At 43.1% G+C, this 12439-nt stretch overlaps 1 protein-coding gene across 3 annotated transcripts in view; it reads right to left on the reverse strand.

Moving 5' to 3' along the window:
* Nucleotides 1-12439, reverse strand: part of CLIP4 (CAP-Gly domain containing linker protein family member 4) — a 67372-nt gene that overhangs the window by 14480 nt on the left and 40453 nt on the right. For all 3 annotated transcript variants that reach the window (XM_044261835.1, XM_044261837.1, XM_044261836.1), the window contains exons 10-13: nucleotides 12069-12155; nucleotides 10869-11012; nucleotides 7565-7699; nucleotides 3783-3906 (exon numbers count right to left, since the gene is read on the reverse strand). In XM_044261835.1, the coding sequence (XP_044117770.1) occupies nucleotides 3783-3906; nucleotides 7565-7699; nucleotides 10869-11012; nucleotides 12069-12155 (490 nt within the window). The remainder of the gene's footprint in view (nucleotides 1-3782; nucleotides 3907-7564; nucleotides 7700-10868; nucleotides 11013-12068; nucleotides 12156-12439) is intronic.

Genomic DNA, 12439 nt, shown 5'->3' on the forward strand with positions numbered 1-12439 from the left:
GGAAGCAGGCTCCCTGCTGAGCAGAGAGCCCGATGCGGGGCTCGATCCCAGGACCCTGAGATCATGACCTGAGCCGAAGGCAGCAGCTTAACCCACTGAGCCACCCAGGTGCCCCTCTGTCTGCATTTTTTAATATTCAAATCATTCTTCACCGTCGAAAAGCCAATCCTCCCGGTCTCATTCTCTTTCGGTTGTTTACTGACCTGACCCACAAAGCCTTTATGCTGTCCCCCATTTCCTGCAGGACACTTGGGTCACCAGCCAGAAATCCTGCAACCCTCGCACTATCTGCAATGCCACCTTGCACTTCGTGTGCGTTGTTCTCACATGATTTATGCCCACGGCAATCAGCAAGAGACTGATGAACGCAGAGAATAGGACTCGATGAAGAGGACAGATAATTAGGTGGTGATGGGTAGTTGAGAAGAACTTAATTCCTAAAGTGATCAGTTCATTAATAATAAGTACCTAATCGTGAGAATAAGAATAAGAAAATTAATACCGTGCTGATGAAGACCACCTAGACAAAAAATGGGTAAGTAGGTAGAGAGATCAGATCAGATCTGGTCAAGCAAGTTTTCTTGGAATTTCTGCAAAGAAATATTGGATGATTTACATATTATTAGAAAAAAAAAAGCTATGAATTCAGTGAAAGCTGGGTAATAGTAGAAAGCTCTCCAAGCAGAGGAAATAATCTGTGCACAGATTCTCAGAGGCACATTTTTTTTCTTAATGGAAATGAGGGAAAAAAAGACAACTACAGTCTGGAGGAATGGGACTGGGATTGGTCACTCCTTGATTGAGACTGTCCTCAGGCAGTCCCCAGTTTAAAATTCTTCCTTCTTGAAGATCAGTGGTGTCTTTGAAGAGCTCTAAAGCTGGTTTTAAATTAGAAATTCCTCAAAATCAGGGACCATGTCTGTTTTATTTGCTTATAGAATGCCTAGCACAGCACAAAGTGCTAAAAGACACTTAATAGTATTTGATGATGATGAATGAGACAATCAGAAGATGACAGGAAGACAGCTGGATCGAGACAGCGGTTCATTTAGAGAGAGAGCCCTGTATCTTCCAAGAAGAGGGGGATGCTTTTAAATGAATCACCTTAAAGAAGACCAAATAGAAGGCGAGGAAAAAAGAAAAAAGTAAAACCATGTGTTCCTTAAACAAAGCAAGAAAAAGAAAGTGAAACCATGAGAAAGAAAGTGGCTTCCTAATATTAGTGGGCGGAAAGCTGTTACAGCTAAAGCAACGCTGCACTAGATTTAGTATTTACTGTGTGTAAAATATGCAAACTATGTCCTCTGGGTGATCAAACATAAAATGAAGAACCCCAGTTCTCACAACTAAGAGACAAATGAAACTTGTAAGAGACAGTAGCAATGTGTTAATGCAGATTTGTCCAAAGCAATAAGAGAACCCAGAAGACGGGGCACTCAGCATAGATTTTACCATAAATCAATCACTGAGAAGACATCGGTCCTAAAGAAAGTCAGCAATCCTCTTTTAATCATGATAGGGTACTGGTTAAGAACATACACTCAACTACCTGGGTTCAAATCCCCACTTGGGAGCTGTGCACCCCTGCACAACTCACTTAACTTCCCTCTGCCCTACTTTCCCCACCTGTGCAACAGGTCCTGACCCAGAGGGAGCTTCCAAGGGAACAGTACTGCGGCGCCCATGGCTGGGCAGCCACACACAAGTGCAGTGCATTGGCTACTACCTTTTTCCTTATTTATAAAATGCCTACCACGAAACAGGGCTTGGGAAACACACAAAATAACAAATCTGGGCTGAGTCCAGCACCACCGTTGAGTAGTGTAAGACAGACCAAAATACGCCACTCCAGAACATGCCACCCTGGCATAAGGATTATTTTGAGCTAAAGACACTTGGGAACCAACAAATGCAGGGAGAGGCTTTCTCTGAACTCTCCTTATCTGCCTAAAACAGGTGTTCCCCACAAAGAGCTCTTTTGTCCTACATCCCCTCCCCAGCAGTTGCATCAAGCAGGGAAGACGGACTCTTGTCATAGACGCAGACAGACACTGTCACAGACTGTATTATCTCCCATCCAGTTTTCTTTCCTAAAAACCACAGGCCCTCCCACAAGTGGCCTTTTTCTCTCTCAACTTCTCCTAGTAAGACGGTCTATAAAAACTCCACTCTCTCCCCTTATATGGGCACTCACATCATTCTGTGATGCCCAGGTGCATGTGAATTCCTATGTAATAAATTTGTCTGCCTTTTCTCCTGCTCATCTCTGTGTTGTCAATTTGGTTCACAGACAGCACTCCCAAACCCCCTCAGCCACTACTGACCCTGAGAGGGTAGAGGAAAATTTTCTGCTCCCTCTGCTAACTCTACGGCTTCAGCTAAGTCACTTGATGTCTTGAAATTTTTCTTCACTGGCGAAATGGAACCATCAGAACACTTTACAGCTCACGGGGTTTGAGGAGGATTAACGAAATATGCATCTAAAGTCGACTGTACAGAGCCGACCCTTTACTAAATGCTCAATAAATGTTTGTCATCATTATTGTTCTTTTCTTTTTTAAAGATTTATTTTATTTTATTTTAATTATTTGAGAGTGAGAGGGAGCATGAGAGAGGAGAAGTCAGAGGGAGAAGCAGACTCCCTGCTGAGCTGGGAGCCCGTTGAGGGACTTGATCCTGGGACTCCAGGATCATGACCTAAGCCAAAGGCAGTTGCTCAACCAACGGAGTCACCCAGGCGCCCCTCGTTCTTGTTCTTTTCCAGCTTACCTGACCCAATACTTATGAGGATCAAATGAAACAACACTGAACTGAAGATACTTCATACACTGCAAAGCATTACCTATGTTCAATACTATACTGTCATAAATAATGAGGGGGGAAAGTACATCAAAGGAGGAAATTAATATAATAAAAATCACATGAAATTATTAAGAAAAACAAAGTGAGGTGGAAGATAGTATAAAAACTCTAAAATCTGCCCGGAGGCAGTCCCACAGCCCAGCTAGAAGGGAACTAGGCAGGGCTCCGGATGTGACGGCAGACCCGTTCTCATGAATGTGACTCCACCATGTACGTTCTTTCCCATGGAAAGATTAGGGTCCTGTCTCCCCTCCGCCGAAGAACACACCAAGCCAACTTCTTCAGCACATAAGTCATTTCATGAAATGGTACCTGGAATTTCACGGGGACTTTTTTCTGCTCAACTTGTTTTTTTAAAGCCAGGACGAGCTGGTACCGAAGTGTAGCAGCTTAAGGAGCAACACCGAGGAGGTACAGTATATATAAACCCTTAAAGCTTCACTTCCCCCAAAGATCTACTGCCTATCTATTTTTGAAAACTAAAGAAATCAGAGGAAAAAGCCATTTTGGTTCCATTAGGGTTGGAGGAGAATGAATGGGGTGCCTGCTGGCAGGAAATTTAATGTAGTTAGGATGTGACTGCAGCAATCAGAGAGCATTTTTACTTTTGTTTGCATGACAGATTAAGCTCCCTGCTCTCACTGTTCTTAGCAGCAAACGCCACTTCTAATAGCCTACACATACTCATAGGGTTTGCAAATGAGGAATAAAGGAGGGTTTTAAAATTGCAAATCCTCAGCAAAGCGAATTTAGCTTTCCATGAGCCTTCTCTCTGAAGAAGGTGGTTGGTTAACCCCTTGAACGAAGACACGAGCTGTAGTCAGTGCATGTCTTTAATGTAAAATGAGGAAGTCATAACTATGAACCATTGCAAATTACAAAAAGGCCTTGTGGAAAAACATAAATTTCATTTTTCTCACCTTTGTACCCTGGATGGGGGAGCAAATATTCCGTATCTTGGAGAACAACTAAAGTACTGCACACCTCCAACTGAACCATCATTCTTGCCATGGGGTTTCTCAAGCTCTATACCGTACCAATATCCTAGAACAAGAATATTGGATTTTAAAAGCCTCTGCATTTTACCCAAAATGGTTATGCTATTATACAAACCCAACGCCCGAATGGCTTAACATTTTCACAAAATGACCAAAATGATGGAAGAGCATCATGATCATTGAGCTTTCAAATGATAAAATTTGAAAATTGGAAAAAATGAACAGGAAAAACATTTTACAAGCACAATTACAGAGTTGTACATTAAAGGAGAGAGATAAAATACACAAATTTGGCATAGATTAGCTATTATGCAAGTAGTGTTATGACCACAGTATATCTACAAGTCATAATGAACCAAAAAAAAACCCTGCCCTTGACTCAATGATACGGCTTGTTTCAGTGAAGCAGTACAACACAACGCTGAGCTGTATGAATCATAACGTTCATGTGCAATCTCTTCCTTTCATTCTCCCAACATTCCAGCATCACAAACAGTTCTTGGATAATTGAGGGAGGACAAAAGTAATTTGGAAAATATGATTAGACTTCATGGTGACTCTTCTTTTTCTCTTTTTGTTTCCCCACCCAAGATGAAGAGAAAAATTATAATACTTAACCGTAGAGAAAAGATTTAGATTAGCTAGTAGGAGGAATTTTCTAAAAGGTTTATTTTAAGTATGTAAAAGGGCCCTCTCTGAGGAAACTTTGGCCCCTTTTCTAGAGGGCCCAAACTACAGCAGTGAGGCTGCTTTCGGTGTGGTGAGAATTAGGTAAACCAACACATACTCCTACTCGGAATATATACATAGTTACTCCTGGAAGAAGGATCCTCAAATGGAGGGGACCTCAAGACCGGTTAGAAGTCTCTACTGATCTGTTCATTTTTACTTAAAAGTAGAACACAGTAGTAATTGGATCTGGTCTCTTACACTCAGTATCAAATAAAAAATAAGAATACAGATATTGAGAAACTTACTATAAATCCTAAATTCCAAAATACAAAAATATTGTTTCTTTCAGATTGCTAATTCAAAGAGTCTGTAGAGCCTCAAAAATGGCAATCTCGAAGTTCTCCGGTCTGTTCCTCGTATGTTCAAAAAGATGACACTTCAGCCCATTTTTTGATACTTTTATACTGAAAAGACTAATGCATGACCACAGTCTCCTATACTTAATCAGTGTACAAGTACAGAGTCAACAAACTTACTTCTTAGCCATATGAATGCTCTGGAAATAGGTCATCACATTTCTGAATGTCACTAACCAAGGTTGTCTGGCTGTCATTTTTATTTCAGAGTGACACAGCTCCAACTCTCAATGTTACAGTGTACCATACAATGGCAACATGTTTACCATATGACTCTTGAAAAAGTGTACCATGCCACAGAAAGACAGTATGACAAGTGTTAACAATTGTGACTATACCTTGTCTGGTAGTGGTATATATTGTTTCCCATTTAAATGGTAATTTTTTTTCTAATAAAAAGGCTAAAGAGGCTAAAGATGACCTCTTTTAGGTCTAGATCTTATAATCTAAAGAGCTTCCATTTTAAAAAAAAAAAAAAAAGAGCTTCCATTAATTAGGACTGTTCTCTAGAACTGACTGATCTAAATTTTGGTGCCATAAGACATAGATGCTACTACTTCCTAAAGGAACTGAATGACTTTAACAGAAAAGTTTCCAACTTTATATTTGCTTATGATTGACTACCTAAATTTCTAAATGCTTAACCAAAGGAATTTAAAAATTAAAAGTCAACCTAAAATAAAGAACTGTATCCAGTGAACTAAACCATTTCTAACCTTGTTTAATATAGAGAAAGGGAATTCAAAAGACATGGACATTGTGAAAAATACCCTACCTTGGGGATTCTTGAATTTTTATTTGAGAACTATATTAAGACAATCCTAACTCACCTCAATCATTACCTGGAGACCTGTGAGAGACATGAATTATACAACACACAGCCCATCTCAAATCAATTAGGTGGACTGCAATTATAAGTGGGATAATGGAACAAGACTGTGCTGGGAGACAATCCTCCACGGCTCGCTCATGTTTCTGCATGTTTTACAAAGAGAGGCGTTGTCTTTTCATGGATGCCTGCACAGAGGACAGCCTTGGAGGACAGAGACAGAGTGCGGACAGCAGGCCCCACATAAAATACAGGCATGCGTGTTGTCTAGTATAAAGGTTCAGATTGCTGAAACTCAGGGCTCTTCTCCTGTAGCATAAAACACAGGGTGTGCCGGTGTCATCCCCACCCCCGGGAACTGGGGCTCGGGGAGCGAGTGCAAGAAAACGCTGACCCTTTGCTTCTGCCACTGCTGGGACCGTGGAAGTCCTGTCTCTGAATCGGGAGCCTAACATCTTCCATCAGCATCTATGAAACGGTGGCAATCTAACTTGTCAGCTTACACACGTAGGGTAAAATCAGATCCTTCACAGTTCTTGACAGAATGCTACAGATTTAAAATCAATGTTCTGGGTTACCTTTTCCTAAAATCCTGCAATGCCACCATGTGTCAAAATAGCATATTGCCATTCAAAATACACAAACATGGTTTCATTCAATGGGCTTCTATATTTAAAATTAAAATCACTGAAAATGCAAAGAAAGCTGATCTTTACTTTTGGAAACACAATATTAAGTCTAGATTGGAATGAATATGTAAATACACAAACATGTATTTTTAAGGTCCCAGGGTGCACAGAAGCTTTTTCTTTTTCCCTCAAACTGGTTTGTTGACTTCTTCTCTAAGCCACTCACATAAAGGCTATATCCTGTGAACTCATTTTAAGAATATCTACTTACCCAAAGGATACAAAAATACTGATTCCAAGGGGCAAATGCACCCCAATGCTTATAGCAACATTACCAATAATAGTCAAATTATGGAAAGAGCCCAAGTGTCTATCAGCTGATGAATGGTTAAAGAAGATGTGATATAAACGCCCTGGAATATTACTCAGCCGTCAAAAAGAATGAAATCTTGCCCTTTGCCACAATGTGGATGGAACAAGAGTGTATTACGCTAAGTGAAATAAGTCTGGCAGGGAAAGACAAATATCATATGATTTCACTCATGTGTGGAATTTAAGAAACAAAACAGATGAATATAGGGGAAGGGAAAGAAAAAAAAAAAGGGAGGGGGGCAGCAAACTATAAGAGACTCTTAACTATAGAGAACAAACTAAGGGTTGCTGGAGGGGAGGCTGGAGGACGGGCTAGACGGATGAGGAGGGCACTTGTGGTGAGCACTGGGTGTCACATGTAAGGGAGGAATCACTGAATTCTACATCCGAAACCAATTTTACTGCATATGTCAACCAGAATTTAAATAAAAACTTGGAATTTTTAAAAAAAGGAATAAAAAAAAATTAAAAAAAGGAATATCCTTAGCAAAAATCTAATCCTGATGTTTTCTGTTTCTGAGCACTCTTGGCAATCGGTGCAGGTGAAGCTGGAGAACGACAATGAACTTTAACATGAGACAACTTAGAAGACAGCTGGCAGGGAGACATCGCGGACGACAGGTAGCCTGAGTCCGGTCGGAACTTCCACCGCTGTAGGGCTTCGCCGGCACCACCGCTAACCAACGTCCCTGAGAACTGGTCATCAGGAACTACCCACATTTATAATTTTAAGCCTCTTGTATTCTGAAGGGCTCAAACTGGGCCGAGCGCGCAGAGACGGGTTACCTGGAGCGAAGTTCGTTGTCCCGAAGAACTTCACGGTGCCGACTCTCTGGCCCACCACCAGCACTCGGTCTCCGAGGTGGGGCTCTCCTGCGCAGCGGCTGTTAATTGCTACACAGGCTCCTGAGGAACTCAACCCTGTTTAGTTGGTGGGTGGGAGAAGGGGGGGGGCGCAGGAAAAGAGAAGGGAAAAAAGCGAAGGGGAAGGGAAAAAAAAAAAAAAAAAGAACCTCAAAAAGCATATTAGCCGAAAAGTCACCACGTGCTCTCACCCGTCTAGCTATTGAGAGATTTCAGTGTGTGACCCTTTCCTGAAGTACGTCCCCCACGGATGTGGATCTCACGTGGGGAGTCAAGACATTCAAAGAACTTGGAAGGGGTTTCCTGAAAAAATTACCGCCACGAGCACCTGACACACACTGTTCCTGATAAAGCGTTGATTTTACTAGATTTCCTGGGGCGCACTGCTAGAACAGAGTCCAACCTTCCTTTTCTGTGAAGGGCCAGGGAGCGAGGATGTGAGGCAGTGCAGGCTGTGCCGTGTCTATAGGAACTATTTGGCTCTGCTACCCCAGCAGGAAAGCGCACCTAGACAAGGCAGGCATGGTATGTTCCAGTAAAACTTTATAGAAATAGGCGGCAGGTTGGAATCAGCCCGTGGGCTCTACTGTACCCCTGTTCTGCTAAAATGCTAGAATCAGAGTCATTCACTGGGACTCAGTGTGAATTACACATACAGGAATGTGATCTGAACCTGAAAAGTGTCCTAAGTCTCCACTTAGCTCAAACTGATTTCCTTATTAGGAATCAAACCACTCCCCCTCACCTTGATTGAAACCTAATCCCTGAAATGCCCACTATTAAACGTCAGAGGTCCTAGAGAAATACTGTCTGGAAAGCTGTTCAATTATAACAGAGAAAAAGTGGGCCCTTGAGGCTTCTCCCACCAGTCCATAAACTGACTTGAGCTATCACCAGGGAGGGCCTACAGAAGCCTCTGTGAAGGCAGGGGACAGAGGGTAAGTCACATAACCAAAGGGAGAGAGACTAACACCATGGCAACAGATGAGGAACACAAACCCAGAGAGAGAGCAGGTATGGATAAAGTGCTATACTAAAAAGTCCTAGGTACTCGTAATAACTAATATTTCCAATGCACTTCACAGTTTACAAAGTGCCTTCCATAGAATTATAACTACAGGAGACACAAACCCAGGAATTAACTAAGACATGGTGTTCACGGGCAGTGGATGGCACAGCCCGATTAGAGCCCAGGCCCTATGAGCACAAGTCCTCAGATGGGTCCCCAGGCTAAGACAGCACCTTCGACCATGGGGTACAATGGTGCTGAGAACACAGACACCCTCCCTCACCTCCGCCACTCCCCGAATCTCATCTTTCTGCCCCTCCTTAGCCTCACTTCCCAGTGCGTCTGCACCCCTCAGATGCAAATGTACGGAGAAAGCGGAGTATCTACTCACTCTAGAAAAGTGTGCTAGGGAAACGTCTCTGAGGTCCTGAACCTGGGACTTCCTCCCACGGATCTCCCGCTCTCGCTCCCTCCCCTTCTAAAAAGTCTTCTTGATCATTTTAACTGACAGGTCTCTTCATCCACTACTACCTAAGCCTACATCATACTTAAATTTATAAAAAGAGAAAAATATATGTAGGTACACTAGAATTACTTCTTGTAAAAAGTAAAACAGGTACTTCCATACCCACATGTACATTTTAAAAATCAAGTAAACATCAAAAGCCCAAATTCCAGGTGAAAGAGGGCCTTGTGGTGTGACTACAGCGAGGACAAGTTGGATTGCTACATCCCTGCCTCGGTGTCTCTGTTCCTCCGGAGGCTAGACAGAAACTGCTCGCAGGGGAAGGAGACCTACTCTGAAATTACAGGTTCCAAGTCAACAATTTCAGGTAAAACTTCTGGGTTCTCCACTTTCAGAGTCCCAACCTGTAAAGTTGATCACTTCGATGCTGCCACTGAGGGCTCCTCCCCGTCACCACACAGTATTTTAAAGAGAAAAAAAATCCTGTCATGAACATTTTCTGTAACAGAATATTGCTTCAGTACAACTTTGGTAAAAAGTATGTGAACAAGAATCTGGTCATTATTATAAGGTTCACTGAGAACAATTTAGACCAAAATGGCTTCATTTCCTCTCCAGACAAGTTTGCTGTGTCGCCAAGTAAGTGAGGGGCAGGATGTTGCCTACGTGTCGACTCCGGCAAGGTGTCTGCTATGAAGCAGTTTCTACGTCCTCACGCATAACTGGAGAAAGGTGGACTGAGCAAGGGTTACGGCAGGGCTCGCCACATCCCAACGGGTCACCATCGTCAACAAGTCAGGAAAGCCACTGACCCTCTCCTGCCCAGTGTGAAACGAGGACTTGAAGTTCAATATGAAGATGACACAAAAGTATGGGAAAGCTGGTATTCAAGCTGTAAGCAACAAAATGCAGTGGGATGAAAGCTCCCACGCCCAGCTGAATGTGAACTCAGGTAAGGTCCCACGGGGAGCAGCAATGTGAAGGGCCCCGGCCGGAGGCTCCCTCGGAGCCAGGACAACAGTGTGGCCGCCGCATGGGAGGAGAGGCCTCACACCGTGCTTGTGCCCACAGTTCAGCTCTCTACGGGCTGGCCATGACCGGTCTGGAGACCCGGGAGCCGGAGGAAGAGCGGAAGGTCCCTGGGATGGAGGCAAACCAGAACGGCAGCCAAGGAAGCAGCAGACCGACCGCAGGCTAGAGCCCAGGTGTGCCCCTTAGAAACTGCCGCCAGGCACCAGTGACTTACCTCCCTAAGCCTCGGGTCCCTCATTCATACAGTGAGGATGAGAATAAGGGTACCTACCCATGGGTTTGAGAATTAAGTGACATAAGGTATGTAAAGTACTTAGAATAAAACCTGAAATAGTAAGTATACAATACACGTTAGTTATTATTACATCTAGATTGGAAAACAGATGAGAAAGTTAATAACCGTATGGTTTCCACGTTATCTGAGGATCTATCATAAAGTTCTAAAATGAACCTTAAAGGGTCAGAGGCGTTACATGCATGTCAAAGGGAAGAAGTGAGTGCAGACAAGGAACACGGTGGGGGGGGGGCACAAGGAGGAAGGTGGGGAGACCAAGGACGCTCACAAGGGGGGAGGGGCATGGGAAAGACAGAAGAGGACAAGTAGTTCAATCTGACTGAAGTAAAAGTTTCCTTCTACACATTTAAAAAGAGCAAATCTACTTACAAACAAACCAAGATTAAAAACACCAAGAAAGCCTGGTTGAAAAAGCCATAGATACCAGCACTGGCTCTAGAGGAGACAGACGGGCTTTTGCTCATGGTCTTCTTGTTATTGCCACGTGCATTCAGTTTCTTGGGGTAGCTCGGTTTGTGTTCCAAAGACGAGGTGGAGGAGGAGCTGCTGATGGAGCCAAGCAGGGTGCCTAAAACCGGTGAAGGAGAAGAACGCATCGCAGTGTGGACCGTAAGAAGTGAACCAACAAGATGACTTTCCAGGTAAATCCCTCTGAAACCCTCCATTTAGCTTTCTCAGCTGTGGATTGTCTAGCGTTGAATTAAATGCCTGGTTTCATCCAACTGTCCTGCAGTTCATGCAGACAAGACTTTACCACTCAAGCAATTGTGCCGTGAGGACTCCCGCTGCATGAGGGCACTCTCACAGGAGAGCACCTGTCACATCCGGGTTCCCTGAAGTCGACTACCTCCTTTGCTTCCCACGCTCTTTCTCACCTCCCACTCTAGATGGCTTAGTAGAATCCAATCTTATTTACACTTAGAAAGTCTTTCTCACAGGGTGCCTGGACGGCTCCGTGGGTTAAAGCCTCTGCCTTTGGCTCAGGTCATGATCTCAGGGTCCTGGGATCATGCCCTGCATCGGGCTCTCTGCTCAGCAGGTAGCCTGCTTCCTACCCTACCCCCCTGCCTTCTTCTCTGCCTACTTGTGATCTCTGTCAAACAAATAAATAAAATCTTAAAAAAAAAAAAGTTTCTCTCACCTCCCAGTCTAGATGGCTTAGTAGAATCCAATCTTATTTACACTTAAAAAGTCTATTAATTTGTTTTAAGATAAAAAAAGGGTGGTATTAAAATATTTTGAGTTAACCTGAAGGCAAGCAGGAATACTCCTGAATGTGCTGTTCATGCTGTAGTCACCCAGTGATTTGACAGCTGAAGACAATTTTAAAGATTTTTATCAAACCGTCTATACTTGGAGTTTCCTTTTAGTCTCCCATTTAAGTTAACCTGGTAGGTCTCTATTAAGCGTACACAGAGGCACAACACAGCATTTTATACCAAAACCATGTATATACACTTTTCGATGAACTGCTTAATGTATTTCCGAGGGTAATTTTTTACTGCAATGATTTTTCTCTCAAAAACATTAAAACTTATCCCCCATGTAAGCTTTATCACTATGTCATTTTAAAGTCCCATTAGTAAATTAAATTTTTTAAATGGACATTATAAGATTATTTTACCATCTTTCTCTGTTACAGGTTTCGGCTCTTCCCCAGGAGGCAATGACAGTGTTGATTCAGAAGCACTCTTTTTTGAGGTCATTAATCCTAGCACATAGAAATAAGACACTTTCAGCAATAAAGAACGTCAACATTAAACATGTGCTTGCTGTTTAAAGTACAGATATCCCTCGTTATCTAAATCTCTTCTACTTCTGGAAACATGCTGGACAGTAAATTCACAGACAGCAGGGGCCGGTCCAAGATTTCATTACATGAAGGGGCCGGGGGGGGGGGCGGTAACGTGGAGAACGCATTCTTAGCCCCCCTGAAAACTTCAATCAATTTCCTCAAATACCACCAAGGTCTCTTTTAGACCTATTTCACAATCC

The sequence above is a fragment of the Neovison vison genome, chromosome 8 (assembly GCF_020171115.1).
Source record: "Neovison vison isolate M4711 chromosome 8, ASM_NN_V1, whole genome shotgun sequence".
Lineage (NCBI taxonomy): Eukaryota > Metazoa > Chordata > Mammalia > Carnivora > Mustelidae > Neogale > Neogale vison.